Raw genomic sequence first — 23,184 nt, 5'->3', positions numbered from 1 at the left:
CCTCCATTTGTAATTAGTTCAAGATAAATTTGGATTTTGGGTGGCTAGCTCCAATTCCACCTAGTTGAATGGTTCATTGTCTCAATACTCTTCTTCACCTTCTCACCAGAAACAAATAAGCAATTTTCAGGAAAGAAATACTTGCTAGCTCTGCAGTTAGTGAGATTTGTTTCTCTCTTAAAATATGGGAATGAAACTGACGAAAATCCCTCCAAAAGGGATGGAGATGGCCTCCACTGGCAGCGTCGATCGTGTCTTACTTCGTCTAGAGTTAATTCATAACAGATTCCGAGACAACCTATACGGATACAGTTATGTTCATTTCTATGTTCGTGATGCAATCAAAGACATGAAATTTCTCAAAACATTTCTTACGTGTGCTAGAAAGTGGGTTCATTTGTACTTGCAATCTGACAATGTTGTGAAGAGGGTAAGTCTTCCATCTTTCTTATCTTGTATCGAAGATACCTTTCACAAATATCACTCAAGCAAGAAATCATCCAAATTTACTTTGCTTTGGCAACTTTGGCAAGCAACAGGTCATTTCAATCAAATTCTTGTATGACAGATAATGAACTGTTGGAATTCATAGACCTCATCCTGCAAAATCTAGCAGATTTGACAAATGACGATATGAATTGGAAAATTGCTAATACTAAATCGTCTATTTATGCTGCTTTGAGTGCTCAAGTCCAAGATCTTGAAGCAAAGCTGACATTCTTGAAAAGCTTCATTCCCTTTGCCAAAATGCGAGGAACCGCAGATATTCCTGCCTTGCTATTGGCTCACTTTGAAGTGGTGGCTTTGACCGCAGCACGCCTCTCTTACATGTGGTCCTTTTGGAATGATTTTGAGGCAAAGCACAATCCTGAGTTCTACGACAGAAGTGCTTGCAGCTTCAAACTCCTCAGCATCAGAGCTGTTGATTTTCATGTCTACGAGATTTATAAGGAAGTACTTGCAGCTTCAAACTCCTTAGCATCATTACATACAGCAGTGATGGATGAGCGGATATTGAACAACTTCAACGATTCTCTGATAGGACGTCTCTGGGAGTTGTTATGCTGCAGCTCTAGCTTTGTGGATTCTATGAAAGATGAAATGCAAAAACTCTATGCAGGACTGAGGTTTTTGAGAAGCATTTTAAGGGAGCATCATGAGATGATGGATGAACAAAATGAAAAAATTGGAGCTCTCCTTGGTGAGGCAGGCATTATAATATTCTCGCCCAATCTGAGCAGAGTGATAGAAGGAGAAGTTAGCTTCTCAGGATCCACCCAGGTTCTTGATTTTTGTGATCTGCTGGCCAATATCAAGCATTTTAAGGATCAGATCAGTGGCTCAAGTACTATAGAGAGTCTTCCTAATTCCTCTCATAGCTTAAGAGCACCAGAAGTTAGCCAGACTTCCAGCCGCATGCTATCAAAAGGTAAAATGCCAATAGACCATGAAGTCATGGTTGGTCTTGATGATGAGGCAGAAAAAGTAATTGAACCACTTATCAAGCATTTTGAGGATCAGCTCAGTGTCTCAAGTACTATACAGAGTCTTCCTAATTCCTCTCATAGCTTAAGAGCACCAGAAGTTAGCCAGACTTCCAGCCGCATGCTATCAAAAGGTAAAATGCCAATAGCTCGTGAAATCATGGTTGGTCTTGACGATGAGGCAGCAAAAGTAATTGAACGACTTAGATGGGGATCAGAACAGGTGGAAATTGTTCCCATTGTGGGAATGGCTGGGCTTGGTAAGACGACTTTAGCCAAAAAAGTTTACAATGATAGTTCAGTAACCTGTCACTTCCACATTTGTCTTTGGTGCACTGTTTCTCAAGAATTTAACATGAAAAATGTGTTACTTCAAATTTTGTGCTCTGATGGCAAACATTCTAGGAAGGATGAGCTTCAAAATCTGGATGAAGATGACTTGGTTCAAAAGCTCTGCAAAAAGCTATTGAAGAATCGGTATCTTGTTGTTTTTGATGATGTCTGGGACATTAAGGTATGGAATGAGCTGAGAACTGCATTCCCCAATGACAAGAATGGAAGTAGAATCATCTTTACGAGTCGATCTTCTAATGTAGCTTCACAGGTTCATTATGGTGGAGAACCTCACTATCTTCACCCACTCAGTGAGAAAGAAAGTTCCGAATTGCTGCTGAAGAAGGTGTTTGGAGAAGAAGAAGAATGTCCTCAAGCATTGCATGGATTGGGAATGGAGATTGCTGAAAAGTGCTGGGGATTGCCACTTGCACTTGTTGTTGTAGCTGGAGTCCTAGCAACTAAAGAGCATGATATTTTGGTTTGGGAAAAGTTTGCTGAAAGTTTAACTTCAACCATGGTGTCTGGTACAGACCAGTGCAAGAAGTCGTTGGAGCTCAGTTATGAGCATTTACCATACCACTTGAAGGCATGCTTGCTGTATTTTGCTGCATTTCGAGAAGATGAAAAAATTGGTGCCAAGAAGTTGATGTGTCTATGGATTGCAGAAGGATTTGTGGAAATAATTGAAGGAAAGAGATCAGAGGATACTGCAGAAGAATATCTGATGGATCTAATTGGTCGAAACTTAGTTATGGTAAGTAAAAGCAGATCCATTGGTGGAGTCAAAACTTGTTACATTCACGATTTGATATTTGAGTTCTGTAAGGGCGAGGCGAAAGAAAAGAAATTTCTTCAGGTCCTGCGAGGTTATGATGAGCTTTCTACCTTTAATGAGCATCCCAACCTACCTCGGTTGTCCATTTGCTCCAGTGGAGAAGATTTTATAAAGTCAAGGCTATTTTGTCCGCATTTAGCCAGTCTGCTATTCTTTGATGCTACTGCTTTTTTGCATAAGTTTAAGTTGCTTAACATCTCCTTCCTTTTTTGCATCTACAAACGTCTTAACGTTCTGAATTTAGAGGGCATTAACCTAAGGCTGAACGAGCTTCCAGCTGAAGTGGAATCACTTCTTCGTTTGAGGTACTTAGCCCTTGAAGCAGAGCGCATGCGATTCATTCCACCATCTATAGCCAAGCTCTCACATTTGGAAACCTTCTGTCTAAATTCTCACCAGATAGTTTCATTGCCAGATAGCATCTGGAACATGAAGAAGTTGAGGCATGTACATGCAAAGATGGGCGTTGTTATTCGTGTATCTTCCAACGACAAAGGTGTTGAAAACCTCTCCACTTTACCCAATTTAGGCACACTCTCTTGTTTGCGTCTTTATAAAGAGGGAGAGAACTTATTGAGAAGGATTCCCAACGTTCGCCGACTTAATATTTCCGATGAACGGACTGGAAATGGAGTGTTGAACATGAGTCGACTAGACTGCCTAGAGTCACTCACCTTAGGTTCACGGGAACATGTTGAGCTTTCCTTTCCCATGAATATGAAGAAGTTGAGTCTTTACAATGTGGGTCTTCCCTGTAGAAAAATGTCATTGGTTGAACAACTACCCTATCTTGAAGTCCTCGAATTAAGAAAGCAGTCAATGGTCGGCCATATGTGGGAGCTGATGGAAAAAGGATTCCCTAAACTCAGGGTCTTGACGTTGGAAGAAGTAGAGGTGGAGGAGTGGACAGAGGCAGACCCTGACAGTGGTTATGGTTACTTCCCGCGTCTTCAGCAATTAAATCTTCAAAGAATTTCTAAATTGGAAAAGACGCCTGCTTGTTTAGGGAGTATATCTAATCTAAAAACAATTCAGGTGGCGCATTGCGGAAGTAGAGTCAAATCTTTAGTACGGGAAATTGAAGAAGAACAGAAAGATAATTATGGAAATGATGTGAATCTGAAGATCATCATCATAGATTGAAGGGCATCAGCTGGTGCAATATCTGGTAATTTCCTTTTTTGTCATTACCGTTAATCGGCTTGTAGATATTTTTAATTTATATTTACCATTTGTCATTACCGTTAATCGGCCTGTAATGCATGCGCGAGCACATTGAAATTGATGAACAAACAACTAATTATTGCTACGGTGGTTTTTCCTCTTGTGATTGTAATTGGTGGTCTGGCTTTCTTTGGTGCTTTTGTGGAAGATTGAGGTAAAAGTTGGAAAGGATCGATGGCTCTTTTCTTGTCAAGATATGGTGGAAACAATCAATGAGATTATTCAGATATTTTGCTGTTGGCCTATTTTGTGTAATTTCGTTTTGCTGAATTTAATGATGGTTTTGTGCTATTTCTTTTCAAACATGTGTCAATTTGCCGTCAAGGAACTTTGCTTTTTTTTTTTTTTTTCTATTTGAGGTTCAAACTCCATCATTTTGATAGAATTGATTAACAATTTATGTTTGAGCTCATGATTCTTGGAAGAATATGATAGCCCAATTTGGAAACCTCTATGATCATTTCTTTTCTGCTCAAAACAGGTTTACGGTAAAAATTGCAATGGGGATTGCAAAAGGCATTACGTGGCCTGATCAGGATAGAATTGGTTGAAGATGTATGCTCAATCTTAGGTTTGGATTTAGGATATCCAACTTTGAGATTTGCTAAATTTTCAGAATCACACATTTTACTTCTTCAAGTAGGAGAATTTTTGCAAAGAATGAATGGGACTTGAGTTCCTTTAAGAAGGATGTCTGCAACTTGGTTTTTCTGCTGCTTGAGCTAATTGCTCGAAAGGGCATTAGCTCCAAAGTGCTTTAAAGGTGATATGTTTGTATGAATATTTAATTTTCCATTTTTGAATTCCACACCATATGTTTTAGATGATATATAGAGCTAGGATAATTTTCCATTTTTGAATTCCGTTATTTTTTTAATTCCACACCATATTTTTGAATTTTGGGCTAATTAACGTATAATCAAAAGAAAAAAAAATTATATTTGGAGATTTTCATAGTTAAAAAAAAGAGCAGCTAACTAAATTCTTCGTGATGCGAAGAACCAAAAAAGTAATACTCCCTCCGTCCCACTCTAATAGTCTTGTTTTCTTTTTTCGTCTGTCCCAAATTGTAGTCCATTTTCCCATTAAGGAATGTAGTAATCTTTCAAATTGTCTAAAATACCCTTATTTAATATCTTGTTATTAATACATTGTTATTAAATACTAACCCACTACATTAAATACATTGAACTTTTCCAATACATAGATAAATGAAAAGTCTATCTTAGCATAAGGGTATTTTAGGAAATTATTGATCTAAATTTATGTTTCCAACCAAATTAATTACACTTTCTTAATCTGTGTGAAAAAAAAACCAAGACTAACAAAACGGGACGGAGGGAGTATCATTCTTTCTAAATAAATGAATGAAATTTAATTGGATAAAATAGGAATCACATTTTGCCAACATCGGGCCTAAAACAAAAGAAACACCTGAACGATTAAACGTTGAAACTACCAAAACAAACAGGAAGTGGGGTTCCACGGCGTCCTAAAAAACTGGGCTCTTAGGGACGATGCGTTAGCCATGAAAAATAGACTCATTTAATGCTTATGGGACATTTTGGACTCTCTCTCACCTCAACCCACATTGTATTGATCTCTAGTTTCTAATCTCAACTATGATTTGTTCTGAAAACTTGTAATCTACTTTTGCTTCTCTTTGGGGTAAATTTGCCTTCTATTTATTGCGAATCAATGGAAAATTTCTCTTTACTACTACTTGATAACACTTTGTGCTTAGTATATCAAGATTATAAATGAGTATGTTATCTTTTTACAGAACTTCCAAAGGTTGAGATTATGATTTTTGACAGCAAATCATGTCTCAATTAGTCTTTTATAGGTTAGGGATATTAATTGTCAGTTAATCATCTTTTCAAGTCATGCCCCACTTTCATCACACATGCTGGCTCACTTTCATCACACATCATGGTCATTTTAAATTTGACTAATTCTAACTCTTATTAATAAATGAAAATACATGTCATACATCTAGATGAATACTGCGGAAAATGGAGAGAGAATCAATTAGAGATGAACCAAGTCCCACGTTCGCTTGGTTTTCAATTTTGGCGCTTTTGTATTCCAAAGATCTTTACAATACAAAATATGATTACTTTTGGTCCGTGAAGGTATTACTATTATTTAAAGTGAAATTGCTCTGGCAAGAATATAATCGTTTTGACAGTATAGCTAACCATTTTCTATATTTTGCTACCAAGACGTACTATCGATAAGGTTTTGTTAAACAAATGATTTATATGTTTTGTTGGAGGAGAAAATTGATAGCAATAAGAAATTTAAATAGTTAAATTTCTATTCTTTTTAATTAATTTTAAAAATTATCTTAGTACGTATTCCTAAAACAAATGCCCACTATGTGCAACGCTTATGCTCCTATGCTAATTTCATCAAAATAGATCTTATAAATTTTAGTTATAAACTTAACAATTTTCATTTGAACTTTAAAAACACCATGTAAGATAATTTTTAAAGGCTTTTCAACGGTGTTTTGTTATATATGCGACCAAAGGTATATTCATGACATCCTTCTTCAACATTTTTACTCTAACCTAGTCTTTTTTTTTTCGGAGACAATAATTATTGTATAATCTATTCTATCCTAGTCTTTTTACTCTAACCTTGTGTTTGGATTGTAAATTATTTGAAATAATTTTGTGAACAAGTATTGTAGCATTTTTTTGATGTGATGTATGTGAGATAAAAAAGTGATTGGAAAATATGTTGATGATGCAAGCAAATCAATGTGTGTAAATAAGGTGTAAATAAAGTGAAATAGAAGACAATCCAGTGACTTTTACGTTTTTTGCAAATACATTTTTCAATTACTTTTTTTATGCATACATTAAATTGCTATAATACATTTTTCAAGAAAAAACTCCAAAAAAATAGAAATCCGAACATAACTATTTTGTATATTACAATTCTTTCAAGAGCATTTGATACACTAAAATTCTCATTATATAACAAGCCACATTGTGATACATTTCAAATTCTCTAGAGGCAGAAAACTATGATGTGATTTGTCTACCACATATGGGGCAAAGTACAAATCAAAGAAAATGTAGGAAGAACAAGTCTTGGTTCCTCGTATGACAAAATAATTTCATTATTAGTTCCCGATATTGCATCTTTACCATACATGATTCTTTAAGATATCAATAATTTAACTTTAGTCCTTTACCTTTTAAATTTTTAAATTCGGTCTCTTATCTTTATGAAATTTGCACTTCAAGTCCACTCCTCCAGCATTGAACATGCCTTTCAAGAGTCAAATGTTAGAAATAAAAGGGATCAAATATGTCAAGAAAAATTAAGAATTGAAGATCTATATGAGAAGTACGTAATTCTTAAGGAAGAAAATATTACCTAAAGTGAGCATACTAGGCTATATAGTAAGACTAGCCAAGCATACATGGGACTAAAAACTGCAATTTTTACTCGTACTCTATCCATCAATATGTTCTTTACCCTTTGCGCTTAGAATAAAACTTGATAGTTGATACATGATTTGTATATATCTCAACTCGTTTATTGAAGTAAAGCTTTAACTTTCATTTTGTTTCATACTAGTAATTATCGAGTATCTTAATAAACTCAATTGTAGATATTTGAATGTAGATATTAAGAGAAAGCTGAAAACATATTTGCTTTTAGAGAAAATGAGGAACTTACTTTGCTACATTAGCCCCATGAACTCAAAAAAGATTTTACAACATATAACCATCATTTTTGGGGGTATAAACTGTACAAAAGAATATTTCTAGTTTAAAGTCTTCGTTTTAATAGAATTAATATTCTTATGGAAGAAATAGCAAGAGAAGTTAGACATTCAAATAAGATAGAAGTGTATAATGTGAACAAGCATATTGATTATAACATATTTGTGTTGGAAATTTTGCCTTAAATTTAAGTGTTCTTCATGCATTTTTCCTAAGCTTAATTAATATATTCATTCCCTTTTAGATTCATTCTTATATTCATGAACCTCTTGGATTCATTCCCTTTTAGATTCCTTCTTAAATTCATGTACCTCTTGGAATTTACTAGTTCTTTCATATAACTTCTAAATTCATGTACTTTGTAATAATGATGGTACATGCATCTCTATTCTTGTGTTCCTATAAATAGAGGATTTGGATTTTCTATTTAGGAGTAAATTCTATTTTTTTCCTCCTTCTTACATGTATTTTTATTCTTTTCGATTACTCTTTGGTTCCAAGTAATAACATTACAAGGTCAAAACACCTTGATTTTGTGAATACACGCAATCGATTGCTGATCGTTGTTTCTGTCTTGGAAGTGACCGCTTAGTGACCCATATTGCACCATGGACATATTCCTGTGGGAGTAAGATCACTTTTACGGGCAATAGGGTATCCTACATTTTGACTTTCCTTCTAGTCGTCAATTACTCAATTTCTTTGAATTCTTTTTCCTAAATCAGAGTACTTGCATTCTAACAATTTGGTCCTATAAATTCTAAACAAATGTACTTAAGCCTCGAATTATTAAATTCCATTAGTATGCTCCCATAACATTTTTGGATGGACCATAAATTTTTATGCATAGAAACCATATGATAAACCAATTGTTGGTAATCTACAAAAGGAATCTTATGAAATCCCACATTTTACATAGTGATTTTGCAGAGTGCCCTGTATATAGGACCACAAGGTCAATACTATAAACAAAGCCAAATAGATGTGAACAAAAGGTCATGGAATAAGTGACCACGTTAAGGAACATGTAGCCAATTATCCAATTACCCAAAGATCCTCATTGATTGCCAAATCAATATCTGCCACCAAGTGGTTCCGGCAATAGCATTCTAGGTGGAAGGTCACCTGCTTTTGATGGAGAAATCAACTCACAAGTAAACCAAACCCCACCATCATATCCACCACCTAAATTTACTCCTACTAGAAGTTATTAGTGTGAATTAATTAATACTTTGTTTTTTTTTTCCTAATTTCTTGTTATTGAAAAAAAAACATGGTTAACTCCTATTTTGTCCTTTCGATTACATTCATGGATCATATGATATGAGATTATTGACTTGTACAATGCCTTGTTTGTTTTTAAACCAACAACTCCATGGTTGTGGGTTGAACCAATACTTAAACTTGTGGACCATAATTGAAATGTTTGTCCTTTTTTTCTGAAATTCATTGATCATATGATATGATGATTTGTCTGTTTTTTTATCGACAGTTTTGAGTTGATTTAACGCTTAAACTTGAGATGATTGACTTTTGTGGATTGATTTAACATTTAAATTTGGAAGCCATATAACATGAGATAATCAACCAGTAACATTATGGTACTGAATTGAACTTGTGCACATGGCAAGAGGACTTGTCTCATTAAAAGCCACATCCTGTTATTCATAAAACATATTCTTGATCTCAAGTAAAAGGAAGAATTCTTTAATAACAATGATGGCAATGGGAAACTTTTTAAATCATGACCTATTATTACAAGTAAAAGAGCTGCTTTAGAAATAGGAAACAATCCCAAATGAAAAATCCACCTACATAAGCTACTGCTTTATCTACACCTTCATTTCAAGGTTTCTAGAACCTTTTCCTCACAGGACTAAAAATATCTTTCTTTTCAGTTTCCATGATTGCTGTGTACTGGTGCAGACAAAGACAGACATTGACAGAAAATGACTGTAACCTTTTATTTCTTCTCAATTTTTGTTATAGTTTGTAATATACTTTCTGATGCATTTGAAGATTTGCCCCACTTAGTTTGACCTCCAGTGCCTTGCCATTTCAAAGCCATTCTTGGCATAATGATAATCCTCTACAGTTTGATCAATTTCAGCCTGTGTATTCATGACAAAAGGACCATATTGAACTACTGGTTCATTCAGTGGCTGCCCTCCTATTAGAACAAATCTCAGTGGCCTGGAAGACCTGTTCCATACACTGAGGCCTTCTCCAGGACCCAAAAGCAAAGCATGGTGAGCAGCAACAGGTGATGAATTCGGTATTCCAAACACCCCTTCTCCATCAATTGTGTACACAAAAGCATTCCAGGATTCTGGGATGCTTTGATGATATTGAGCTCTTGGTTTCAGAGCGAAATCCAAGTACATTGTTGGGGTTCGCGTGTAAACCGGAGAATGGACTCCCATTGATTCTCCTGCCTAGAATCAATCGAAAGTTTCGTCAAAAGGTCACTACATTCACATTGGTAATGATAATGAACTAGAAAGCCTATTTAACAGTTTATAGTTCTGTGGTTTTACTTGTAAAATATGAAAAAAAAAAAAAAGAGGAATAAGGAGAGAGAAGAAAAAGAAAAAATAATTATAAATATCATTCTTTCTATATGCATACCCAACAAAGGGAGTTTTATTAAAATGGTAAGACTAATATTGTCATTTTAAATGGGCAAGGAGGGCAAGTGTAATTTTTAAAATCTCAAGGGATCTCATTGAAATTGTTAGAAACCTCAGGGAAGGGTTTTGAAATTATCCCTTAAATTTAATCAAAAGAGAGTATGAAAATATTCATGGGACATATATCATTTGGTCAAGAGGAAATAGATGGATTGGTTGGTTCAAAAAAAAAAAGTATGAATACGAAATTTTGAATTCAAATCCTCTCCCACTGTATCATTTGAGTCTCCAAAAACCTGAGTAGAGTTGCTCACATATAAAAAATGGAGCAAATAAGAATCACAAGGCTAGATATCGATTACACATTGTGAATGGTATCTTCTCCCATCTAACACACTGCCCCTAAATTGAAGGCCGAAACTTGAATTTTCCAACAATTATCAGGAGGAAGAAATTAAACCTAATCCTCAAACCAATCTAAAAGGCAATTGCTCCGAAACTTGAATTAAAGAACAAGAAAAGGGATCGTCCGCTAGCCATGCTTGACCAGATCACTATCCGGTCAATTTGTCAGATTCTCCACATGGATCCCCTGAATGTGGAAGAAAGAATATAACAAATGTTTAGAGTCGACTTGATTTCTAATAGCCTAGTAAATGGTATTCCTGCGTTTCGGTTCGTACTCTTCAGACTATTACCACTAATTCTTAGTCGACTCGTGGAAGTTTTCCACTTAAATACTGAGAATTGATATCAAACATTTAAAAATAGGTCTGTGGTATCATACCCATGAACCCTGTATTAAAAAGCAAGGAAAGGGATGGTTCCCTAGCCGTGCCTGACCCGAAGAACAGCCAGTCTCCCATCTCTCCCATTTTCCAAATGGTCCTTCAGAATGTGGAAGGAAGACTAATGAGTAATGAGAAGACTAGAATTAATTTCCAGTGGCCCAAGTAACATTGAAATGGGCATATAACTTGTGTTTGAATATGAGATTATTTGGAATAATTTTTTTAAAAAGTATTATACTATTTTTTTGATGTGATATATATGAAATAAAAAAAGTGATTGAAAAATGTGTTTATGAAATAAGTAGATAATTTTGTACAATAATGAGCGTGCATTTAAGTCCTAACTCTTGAAAAGAAGTAGCAATTTTCACTTCTTTAATCCAATCATTTTCTTTGACCATTGTATATTGGTAACATTTATTTTGCAAGTTATCGTTTTACTATTTATATTTATTATCTTGGAGTTTTACATTTATTATTGTAATGCATATATTTTATGATATAATTAGAAGAGCAAGTGATCAAATTTAGTGGTTTGCTGAAGAAAGAAAACTATTGAAGAAAATTAGAGAGCTAGTAGCTTGAAGGTTCATTATATTTTGATCATTTATATTGTGACGTCTCTTGGATCATTTATATTTTGATGTTTCTTTGTTTTCTGTTCTTCCTAATTATAAAGTTTAACGTATTAAACTGTGGATGCTTGAAGCAAAAAAAAATAAACATATTAAACTGATTGCCTCGTGATAAGAAGGTGGAATTATTGCAAAAACTGAGACCCCATCGTGTGGGAATGGAATACAATAATATCAAATTTCCCTTATAAAATGTTGACGACACAGTAAACTAATTTTTATCAATTTCCATTTATAATTAGTTCAAGATAAATTTGGATTTTGGGTGCCTAGCTCCAATTTAACCCAATACGTGCCTAGCTCCAATTCCACCAAATAAGAAACAAATAAGAAAAGCAAAGAATTATAATTTTCAGGAAAGAAATACTTTGCAGTTAGTGAGATTTGTTTCTCTCTTAGAATTTGAGAGTGAAACTGACGAAAATCCCTCCAAAAGAGACCGAGATGGCCTCCACTTGCAGCGTCGATCGTGTCTTACTTGGTCTAAAGTTAATTCGGAACAGATTCCGAGACAATTTTTTTCTTTTGGCTGTTTGTAGTGCAGTTCTTTCGGATCCAATCAAACACATGAAATTTCTCAAAACATTTCTTATGTGTGCTAGAAAGTGGAGCCTTGTTCATTTGTACTTGCAATCTGACAATGTTGTGAAGAAGGTGAGTCTTCCATCTTTCTTATCTTGTATCGAAGATACCTTTCACAAATCCGAGGAGGACATTCAGTCTCTTTGCCTTAGATTAGAAACGGAAAAATATGAATGGGTTATTCGCAATTCTATTTTTGCTCGTGGAGTGTTCCGCGAAATTGAGAAAAAGATCACATCACTCAAGCAAGAAATCATCCAAATTTACTTTGCTTTGGCAAGCAGCAGGTCATTTCAATCAAATTCTTGTATGACAGATGATGAACTGTTGGAATTCATAGACCTCATCCTGCAAAATCTAGCAGATTTGACAAATGACGATATGAATTGGAAAATTACTAAATCGTCTATTTTTGCTGCTTTGAGGGCTCAAGTCCAAGATCTTGAAGCAAAGCTGACATTCTAGAAAAGGTTCATTCCCTTTGCCAAAATGCGAGGAACCGCAGATATTCCTGCTTTGCTATTGGCTCACTTTGAAGTGGTGGCTTTGACCGCAGCACGCCTCTCTTACATGTGTTCATTTTGGGATGATGATGAGGAAAATCAGTACAGAAGTATTGCAGTTCAACTCTCAGCATCATTACATACACCAAGGATGCAGGATAAGCAGATACTGGAGCAACTTCAATGACTCTCTTATAAGTTTGTCTCTGGGAGCTGTTATGCTACAGTTCAAGCTTGGATGGATTCTATGACAGATGAAATGCACACACTCTATGCACGACTGAGGTTCTTGAGAGCATTTTAAGGGAGGCAGCAGGAGAAGATGGATGAACAAAACGAAAAAATTGGTGCTCTTCTTTAGTTAGGCAGCATTATAATTGCTCGCCTTCTCTAACAGAGTCGAAGGAAGGAGAAGTTAGCTTCTCAGAATCCACAGAGGAGCTGGCTAATACAACAATCCATATCAACGCATTTTGAGGATAGGCTCAGTGTCTCAAGTACTATAGAGAGTCTTCCTAATTCCTCTCATAGCTTAAGAGCACCAGAAGTTAGCAGACTTCCAGCCGCATGCTATCAAAAGGTAAATGCCAATAGACCATGAAGTCATGGTTGGTCTTGATGATGAGGCAGAAAAAGTAATTGAACCACTTATCAAGCATTTTGAGGATCAAGCTCAGTGTCTCAAGTACTATACAGAGTCTTCCTAATTCCTCTCATAGCTTAAGAGCACCAGAAGTTAGCCAGACTTCCAGCCGCAGGCTATCAAAAGGTAAAATGCCAATAGCTCGTGAAATCATGGTTGGTCTTGATGATGAGGCAGCAAAAGTAATTGAACGACTTGTAAGCGGACCAGAACATGTGGAAATTGTTCCCATTGTGGGAATGGCTGGGCTTGGTAAAACAACTTTAGCCAAAAAGGTTTACAATGATAATTCAATTATCTATAACTTCCACATTCGCCTTTGGTGTACTGTTTCTCAGGAATATAACAAGAAAAGCTTGTTAAAACAAATTTTGTGCTCTGATGAAGAGCAGTATAGGATGGATGATGACTTGAATGAAGATGACTTGCTTCAAAAGCTCTACCAAAAGCTGAAGGGGAATCGGTATCTTGTTGTTCTTGATGATATCTGGGACTTTAGGGCATGGAATGAGCTGAGAACTGCATTCCCAGATGAAATGAATAGAAGTAGAATCATCTTTACGAGTCGATTTTCTAATGTGGCTTCACAGGTTGAATATGGGGGGAAACCTCACTATCTTCGCCCGCTCAGTGAGAAAGAAAGTTTTGAATTACTGCAGGAGAAGGTATTTGGAAAAGAAGATTGTCCTCAAGCATTGCATGGATTGGGAATGGAGATTGCCAAAAAGTGCAGGGGATTACCATTTGCAGTTGTTGTTGTAGCTGGAGTCCTAGCAACTATAGAGCATGATATTTTGGTTTGGAAAAAGTTTGCTGAAAGTTTTACTTCAACCATGGTGTCTGGTACAGACCAGTGGAAGAAGTCCTTGGAGCTCAGTTATGAGCATCTACCATATCACTTGAAGGCATGCTTGCTGTATTTTGCTGCATTTCGAGAAGATGAAAAAATTGGTGCCAAGAGTTTGATGCGTCTATGGATTGCAGAAGGGTTTGTGGAAATAATTGAAGGAAAGAGATCAGAGGATACTGCAGAAGAATATTTGATGGACCTAATTGGCCGAAACCTAGTTATGGTAGGTAAGAACAGATCCATTGGTGGAGTCAAAACTTGTTACGTTCACGATTTGATATTTGAGTTCTGTAAGGGCGAGGCGAAAGTAAAGAAATTTCTTCAGGTCCTGCGAGGATATGATGAGCTTTCTACCTTTAATGTGCCTCCCAACCTACCTCGGTTGTCCATTTGCTCCAGTGAAGAAGATTTTATAAAGTCAAGGCTATTTTGTCCGCATTTAGCCAGTCTGCTATTCTTTGATGCTACTTCAGGATATTATGAGTTTAAGTTGTTTAATATCTCCTTCCTTTTTTGCATCTACAAACGTCTTAACGTTCTGAATTTAGAGGGCATTAACCTAGGGCTGAAGGAGCTTCCAGCTGAAGTCGAATCACTTCTTTGTTTGAGGTACTTAGCCCTTGAAGCAGAGTACATGCAATTCATTCCACCATCTATAGCCAAGCTCTCACATTTGGAAACCTTCCGTCTAAATTCTTGCATGACGGTTTCATTGCCAGATAGCATCTGGAACATGAAGAAGTTGAGGCATGTACATGTAACGGACCTTGTTATTCGTCTGCCTTCCAACGACAACGGTGTTGAAAACCTCTCCACTTTGCCCAATTTAGACACACTCTCTTGTTTGTGTCGTTATCCAGAGAGAGAGAACTTATTGAGAAGGATTCCCAACGTTCGCCGACTTAAAATTTCCGATCGTCAGACTGGAAATGGAGTGTTGAACATGAGTCGACTAGAATGCCTAGAATCACTCACCTGGTTGGGCAATTACTCCTCAGGTTCATGGGAGCCTCCCTTTCCCAAGAATTTGAAGAAGTTGAGTCTTGAACATCTGGGTCTTCCCTGTAGTAAAATGTCATTGATTGAAGAACTACCGAACCTTGAAGTCCTCAAATTAAGAGACCAGGCAATGGACGGCCAAAGGTGGGAGCTGATGGAAGGAGGATTCCGTAAACTCAGGGTCTTGACTTTGGAATATGTAGAGATTGTTGAGTGGATAGAGACAGACCTTGACAGTGGTGATTACTTCCCGTGTCTTCAGCAATTAAAACTCCGGGGAATTTCTAAATTGAAAATGATGCCTGCTTGTTTAGGGAGTATACCAACTCTTGAAACAATTAATGTGAGTTCTTGCGGAGATGGTGTCAAATCTTTAGTACGGGAAATTGAAGAAGCACAGGAATATAATAATGGAGATGGGAATCTGAAGATCATCATCATAGATTGACGGGCATCAGCTGGTGCAATATCTGGTAATTTTTTTTTTTTGTCATCACCATCAATTGGCTTGTAGAAATAATCATGCTTTTTATTTTTAAACAAGTTTAATTTCTATGTACCATTTGGTAGCTTTTTTGTACTTCAGTTGCCTGTAATGCATGCACAAGCACATTGAAATTGATGAACAAACAACTAATTATTGCTCTATTTTTTTCCTCTTGATGATATCATCAGGGAGTGCATGCTACGGTGGTTTTTCCTCTTCAGATTGTAATTGGTCATCTGTGCGGTCTGGCTTTCTTTGATACTTTAGTGGAAGATGGAGGTAAATGTTGGAAAGGACCGATGGCTCTTTTGTTGTCAAAATATGGTGGAAACAATCAATGAGATCATTCAGATATTTTGCTGTTGGCCTATTTTGTGTAATTTCGTTTTGCTGAATTTAATGATGGTTTTGTGCAATTTCTTTCCAAACATGTGTCAATTTGCCGTCAAGGAACTTTGCTATTTTTTTTTTTCCTATTTGAGGTTCAAACTCCATCATTTTGATAGAATTGATTAACAATTTATGTTTGAGCTCATGATTCTCGGAAGAATATGATAGCCCAATTTGGAAACCTCTATGATCATTTCTTTTCTGCTCAAAACAGGTTTACGGTAAAAATTGCAATGGGGATTGCAAAAGGCATTACGTGGCCTGATCAGGATAGAATTGGTTGAAGATGTATGCTCAATCTTAGGTTTGGATTTAGGATATCCAACTTTGAGATTTGCTAAATTTTCAGAATCACACATTTTACTTCTTCAAGTAGGAGAATTTTTGCCGGGGTTCTTAGCTTAGGTTGGGAACACCTAGAGTAGTTTATCCCACATCGGGTCGGGGGGTTGGTTAGTTGGGTAGATAAGTCCCTGGGTTGTGCCAAAAGTTGCCGGCTTTTGGTATTGACTCTGAGATTAGGTTTATTTCATTCGGCAAAAGTCAATTACTTTGAGTCGAAAAAAGTAGGAGAATTTTTGCAAAGAATGAAGTATGGGACTTGAGTTCCTTTAAGAAGGATGTCTGCAACTTGGTTTTTCTGCTGCTTGAGCTAATTGCTCGAAAGGGCATTAGTAAAATAATTGATTCTTCAAAGAGCTTTGAATGTGATATGTTTGTATGTTTTAGATGATACACAGAGCTAGGAATAAAACGAGTATAAATTTCACAATTGTACAATGGGTCAATGCCTTTATTTATACGCTATGTCAAGTGAGTACAATGAATTTTGGGCTAATTAACATATAATCAAAAGAAAAAAAAATGAGATTTGGAGATTTTCATAGTTAAAAAAAAAAGAGAGTAGCTAACTAAATTCTTCGTGATGCGAAGAACCAAAAAAGTAATCTCACTCTTTCTAAATACATGAATGAAATTTAATTGGATAAAATAGGAATCACATTTGCCAACATCGGGCCTAAAACAAAGGAATAGGCCTGTCAATCGGGCCTAATGAGCCGGACTTTGATGAGTTCAATCTCAACTCATTTAATTTGAAACATTTTTGGGCTTCGGGCTATGAGTTTCGGGTTCGTAAATGTGAAGCTCATACTCAACTCACATAATATTCGGGTTGTGAGCCTTAATCGGGTTTAGCCCAAACTCACTTATTACTCCTTAATTTTCTTAATATAATTACTATAACTATTAAGTTGTAAAACTAGTTTAACATTTACAAGACTATAATATTAAAACTAAACATGAACAAATAATAGTTCTTAAAAAGTATATAAACCAAAAAAAATTTCAACAATATTTATATTTAATCCGTTTAAAATGCATGAAAAATAGTAATAAAACATGCGATCATAAGCCAATACATCTTTAAAAGTTGAAACTTTTTTTTATAATCCTGTGATTTAAATCCAAATATGCTTGATGATTTTTGTGTTTGTAGACCAAAAAAAAATCAACCAATAATATGTCAATACAAAAATTTACTCAACCAATAAGAAAAATTAGAGATTTAGTTATGCATTACTAATATTGGCTCTCAAGAAAGCTCATAAAAGAGTTTTTAGATGTATTTTTGTGTTTTGTAATTTATATATATATATTTAGTATTTAGTAAAAATATATTTGGATATATAATTATACATAATATCAAAATATAAATATTATATATATAGGTAATTAAAGGGCCGGGCCTATATCGGGTTTGAGCCTAATAAGGCCCAAGCTCGGCTCACATTTAATTCGGGCCTATTTTTTAGGCTCAAACTCAGACCAGCTCACTAAATGATCGGGCTCATCGGCCTTTCTGTCGGGCTAAACGAGCCGAGTTGGGGCTGGTCCAGCCCCATTGACAGTCCTACAAAGGAAACACATAGCGATTAAACGCTGAAACTACCAAAACAAACAGGAAATGGGGTTCTTCGGCGTCCTAAAAAACTGGGCTCTGAGGGACGATGCGTAAGCCCATATGCTCCTCTCAAGCTGAAAAATAGACTCATTTAATGTTTATGGGACATTTTGGACTCTCTCTCACCTCAACCCACTTTGTATTGACTTGTAAGGCCCAAATTTTAGCAACTGTTTCACGTATGCATTTCTCTAGTTTCTAGTCTCAACTAATGATTTGTTCTGAATACTTGTGATGACTTGATGAGAATGGACTTTAACTCGTAATCTATTTTTTGCTTCTCTTTAGGGTAAATTCGCCTTCTATTTATTGCGAATCAATGGGAAATTTCTCTTTACTACTACTTAATAACACTTTGTGCTAGTATATCAAGACTATAAATGAGTATGTTATCTTTTTACAGAACTTCCAAAGGTTGAGATTATGATTTTTTCACAGCAAATCATGTCTCAATTAGTCTTTTATAGGTTAGGGATATCAACTGTCAGTTAATAATCTTTTCAAGTCATGCCTCACTTTCATCACACATTCTGGCTAAGGCTTAGTTAATGAATTTGGGTCCTCTCCAATGAATTCTCTCTCCATTTCATATATCGCACATTTAGATGTATGATACATGTCTTCAATTACTAGGAAAGGACATGGTCAATTTAAATTTGACTAATCCTTACTCTTGTTAATAAATGAAGATACATGTCATATATCTAGATGAGTACTGCAAAAAATGAAGAGAGAATCAACTAGAGATGAACCAAGTCCGGCTCACTCTCGATTGGTTTTCAATTTTGGCGCTTTTGTATTCTGTGGATCTTTACAATACAAAATATGATTACTTTTGATATGTGAAGGTATTACCATTGTTTAGAGTGAAATTGCTCTGGCAAGAACGTAATTGTTTTGACAATATAGCTAACCATTTTCTATACTTTGCTACCAAGACGTACTATCGATAAGGTTTTGTTAAACAAATGATTTATATGTTTTGTTGGAGGAGAAAATTGATGGTAATATGAAATTTAAATAGTTAAATTTCTATTCTTTTTAATTAATTTTAAAAATTATCTTAGTACGTATTCCTAAAACAAATGCCCACTATGTGCAACGCTTATGCTCCTATGCTAATTTCATCAAAATAGATCTTATAAATTTTAGTTATAAACTTAACAATTTTCATTTGAAGTTTAAAAACACCAAGTAAGATAATTTGTATAGGCTTTTCAACGGTGTTTTGTTATATATGCGACCAAAAGTATATTCATAACATCCTTCTTCAACATTTTTACTCTAACCTAGTCTTTTTTTTTCGGAGACAATAATTATTATATAATCTATTCTATCCTAGTCTTTTTACTCTAACCTTGTGTTTGGATTGTAAATTATTTGAAATAATTTTGTGAAAAAGTATTGTAGCATTTTTTTGATGTGATGTATGTGAGATAAAAAGGTGATTGGAAAATATGTTGATGATGCAAGCAAATCAGTGTGTGTAAATAAGGTGTAAATAAAGTGAAATAGAAGACAATCCAGTGACTTTTACGTTTTTCGCAAATACATTTTTCAATTACTTTTTTTATGCATACATTAAATTGCTATAATACATTTTTCAAGAAAAAACTCCAAAAAAATAGAAATCCGAACATAACTATTTCGTATATTACCATTCTTTCAAGAGCATTTGATACACTAAAATTCTCATTATATAACAAGCCACATTGTGATACATTTCAAATTCTCTAGAGGCAGAAAACTATGGTGTGATTTGTCTACCACATATGGGGCAAAGTACAAATTAAAGAAAATGTAGGAAGAACCAACTTGGTTCCTCGTATGATAAAATAATTTCATTATTAGTTCCCCATATTGCATCTTTACCATACATGATTCTTTAAGGTATAAATAATTTAACTTTAGTCCTTTACCTTTTAAATTTTTAAATTCGGTCTCTTATCTTTATGAAATTTGCACTTCAAGTCCACTCCTCCAGCATCCAACATGCCTTTCAAGGGTATAATGTTAGAAATAAGAGGGATCAAATATGTGAAGAAAAATTAAGAATTGAAGATCTAAATGAGAAGTATGCAATTCTTAAGGAAGAAAATATTATCTAAAGTGAAACATACTAGGCTATAGTAAGACTAGCCAAGCATGCATAGGACTAAAACTGCAATTTTTATTCGTACTCTATCCATCAATATGTTCTTTACCCTTTGTGCTTAGAATAAAGCTTGATAGTTGATACATGATTTGTATATATCTCAACTCGTTTATTGAAGTAAAGCTTTAACTTTCATTTTGTTTCATACTAGTAATTATCGAGTATCTTAATTAACTCAATTGTAGATATTTGAATGTAGATATTAAGAGAAAGCTGAAAACATATTTCGCTTTTAGAGAAAATGAGGAACTTACTTTGCTACATTAGCCCAATGAACCCAAAAAAGATTTTACAACATATGACTATCATTTTTTGATGTATAAAATGTACAAACGAATATTTCTTGTTTAAAGTCTTCGTTTAAATAGAATTAATATTCTTATGGAAGAAATAGCAAGAGAAGTTAGACATTCAAGTTAGATAGAAGTGTATAATGTGAACAAGCATATTGATTATAACATATTTGTGTTGGAAATTTTGCCTTAAATTTAAGTGTTCTTCATGCATTTTTCCTAAGCTTCATTAATACATTCATGCCCTTTTAGATTCATTCTTAGATTCATGTATCTCTTGGAATTTGCTAGTTCTTTCATATAACTTCTAAATTCATGTACTTGTAACAATGATGGTACGTGTGTCTATATTCTTGTGCCTTCACACAACTCACTTGGGCACTCTCCTTCCCAGTATAGGAGTAGCGTAAGATAAATCTGGTTGCTTAGCCCGAAAAAAAATGGGAAAATCATTCAAAACGTTACTCACATTTTGCAAAATAACTTTTTTCATCCCTCATTTTTAAAAATATAATTTTACGTCTCTTACAAATTCACATTGGTCAAATTTGGTCCCTAATTAGGTTTCCGACTAGTTTTTGGTCGGAATTCACCACGTGCCTTGCACGTGATCATATTTTAAGGGCAAATTTGTCAAATCAAATTTTATATAATTCGATTCATAATCCCTTACATTTCATAAAATAAATTTTTTCGTCCCTTACATTTCATAAAATGAATTTTTTCATCCTTCACATTTTTCAGAATGAGTTTTTTCATCCTTCACATTTTTCAAAATGAGTTTTTTCATCTTTTATTGATCATGTGTGTGAATAATTTTTTTTAAATCCATGTATATATTTATTTGATTTCACTTGAACAGTACGAATATCATGTGAAATCAAATAGAAATATATTACACACTATTCGTATTGCTCAAGTGAAATCAAATGGATATATACATAAGTTTAAAAAATTGTTAGTTTTTTACTTATATTCATTTTCTTTTACTCAAAATTTGAAAATAAAGAAGACATTTAATCCTAAATATTATCGAGTGTTTATATCGAATTAAATTTGGATAGAAAAAGTAAACAAAAGAAAAGTATGACAAAAAGAAATAAGTGATTGGCACTTTCAAATTTTAACACAATCACAAGGCAAGTAATTCAACTGTTAGTCTTAAAAGTGTCGAGTAGAAATTTCAGATTTAAACTGAAATTTGTTAGTACAATTATAGAATTCGAGTTAGGACCCATTAATTAGATGACCTTATTATACAACTCAATAAATAAATTATTACCAAAAGAGAAATGTCACAAATATTGAATAGGTTCAAATGGTGAAATCATATAAATATATACATGGGTTTTATACAAAATTGTTAGTTTTAAACCCCTATATATATATATATATATATATATATCTATTGAATAGCATGTGTATAACTACGATTAGCATGTTTAGATGAAATCTAATAGAGATAAATTACATGTTATTCATACTGTTCAGGTAAAATCAAATAAGCATATACGTGGGTTTATAGAAAAAAAGCTATTCATATACATGATTAATGATGGATGATGGATGAAAAAATTCATTTTGAAAAATATGAGGGATGGAAAAATTCATTTTTTCAAATGTGAGGAACGAAACAACTCATTTTGTAAAATGTTAGGGACGAAAAAATTTATTTTGTGAAATATGAGGGACTATGAATCAGATTATGTAAAAAATTGATTTGATAATTTTGCCCTTAAAAAATGATCACATGCAAGTCATGTGGTGAATTCCGACCAAAAACTAGTCGTCGGAAACCTAGGTAGGGATCAAATTTGATCAATATGAATTTGGAATGGACGTAAAATTACACTTTTAAAAGTGAGGGACGAAAAAAGTCGTCTTGTAAAATGTGAGGGACGTTTTGAACGATTTTTCCAAAAAAAAAAAATATGAAAACAAGAAAGAGTCTTGAAGGTGTCCTAAGGCATTTACAATGGATTGCACTCTTTAGAGTTAAAAGAGTGCAATTCATATGCTATATCATCACTTTATTATCCCCTCTTTCATTATATTATCACTCACTGTAAATTACACTCTACATAGTATAATAGCATGGACCTATAATCAAATCAAATATTTATCTTAATAGTTTTCAACACATATATCATAAATAAATAAATCTATTTTTTGAAAAGTAATTTCATTTATTTTTGGAAAACAAATTTATTAACTTTTGTTGAAATTTTTGCATTCTAAAAATTTTTTATTTTCTGAAAAAATAATATTATTAATTTTTGAAAACTAAGAGTATATATTTTTATGTATTTCAAAAATAATACATTGTTATTTTCTAAAAATAATTAGATAATTATTAAACAAATACCCAACACTTTAAAAAATTAGATAAGAGGTTAAAGAAAACAAATGATACAGTAGAAGAAATGATGGAGCGGGAGAGTAAGAAATTGAGAAAATGTGAACAATATTTATAGACCAAATTTTGAGAATTGAAAGTGAAAAAAAAAATACTGCTGCAAACTGGTGAAATTGAAACAATGCTACCATTATTTTACCATTGCAAACATGTTGAAAATTGGATTCAAGGGACCACTGAAAAAGTTTTGAATAATTGGATAAAATGAAACTGTTGCAAAGC

General features: G+C 34.2%; 2 protein-coding genes across 4 annotated transcripts in view; both read left to right on the top strand.

The window, feature by feature from the left end:
* The window catches only part of LOC113764812 (putative late blight resistance protein homolog R1B-17), a 96,978-nt gene that overhangs the window by 64,360 nt on the left and 9,434 nt on the right, over nt 1–23,184 (top strand). The gene's annotated exons all lie outside the window — the stretch shown is intronic.
* Nucleotides 149–16,015, top strand: LOC113764813 (putative late blight resistance protein homolog R1B-14). 3 transcript variants are annotated; one of them, XM_027308818.1, is made up of 3 exons: nt 149–430; nt 569–3,823; nt 15,934–16,015. In XM_027308818.1, the coding sequence occupies exon 2, from the start codon at nt 634–636 to the stop codon at nt 3,796–3,798; it is 3,165 nt and encodes a 1,054-aa protein (XP_027164619.1). In that variant the 5' UTR covers nt 149–430; nt 569–633; the 3' UTR covers nt 3,799–3,823; nt 15,934–16,015. The 3 variants fall into 3 exon arrangements, with proteins under 3 accessions (XP_027164619.1, XP_027164620.1, XP_027164618.1); XM_027308819.1 differs by lacking the exon at nt 149–430 and having other exon boundaries at nt 500–1,429; nt 1,619–3,823; XM_027308817.1 differs by lacking the exon at nt 149–430 and having other exon boundaries at nt 500–3,823.

Source organism: Coffea eugenioides, chromosome 3 (genome assembly GCF_003713205.1).
Source record: "Coffea eugenioides isolate CCC68of chromosome 3, Ceug_1.0, whole genome shotgun sequence".
In the NCBI taxonomy this organism is placed as follows: Eukaryota; Viridiplantae; Streptophyta; class Magnoliopsida; order Gentianales; family Rubiaceae; genus Coffea; species Coffea eugenioides.
Note: the sequence above shows the minus strand (reverse complement) of the source record. Positions and strands in the feature narration are given on the sequence as shown.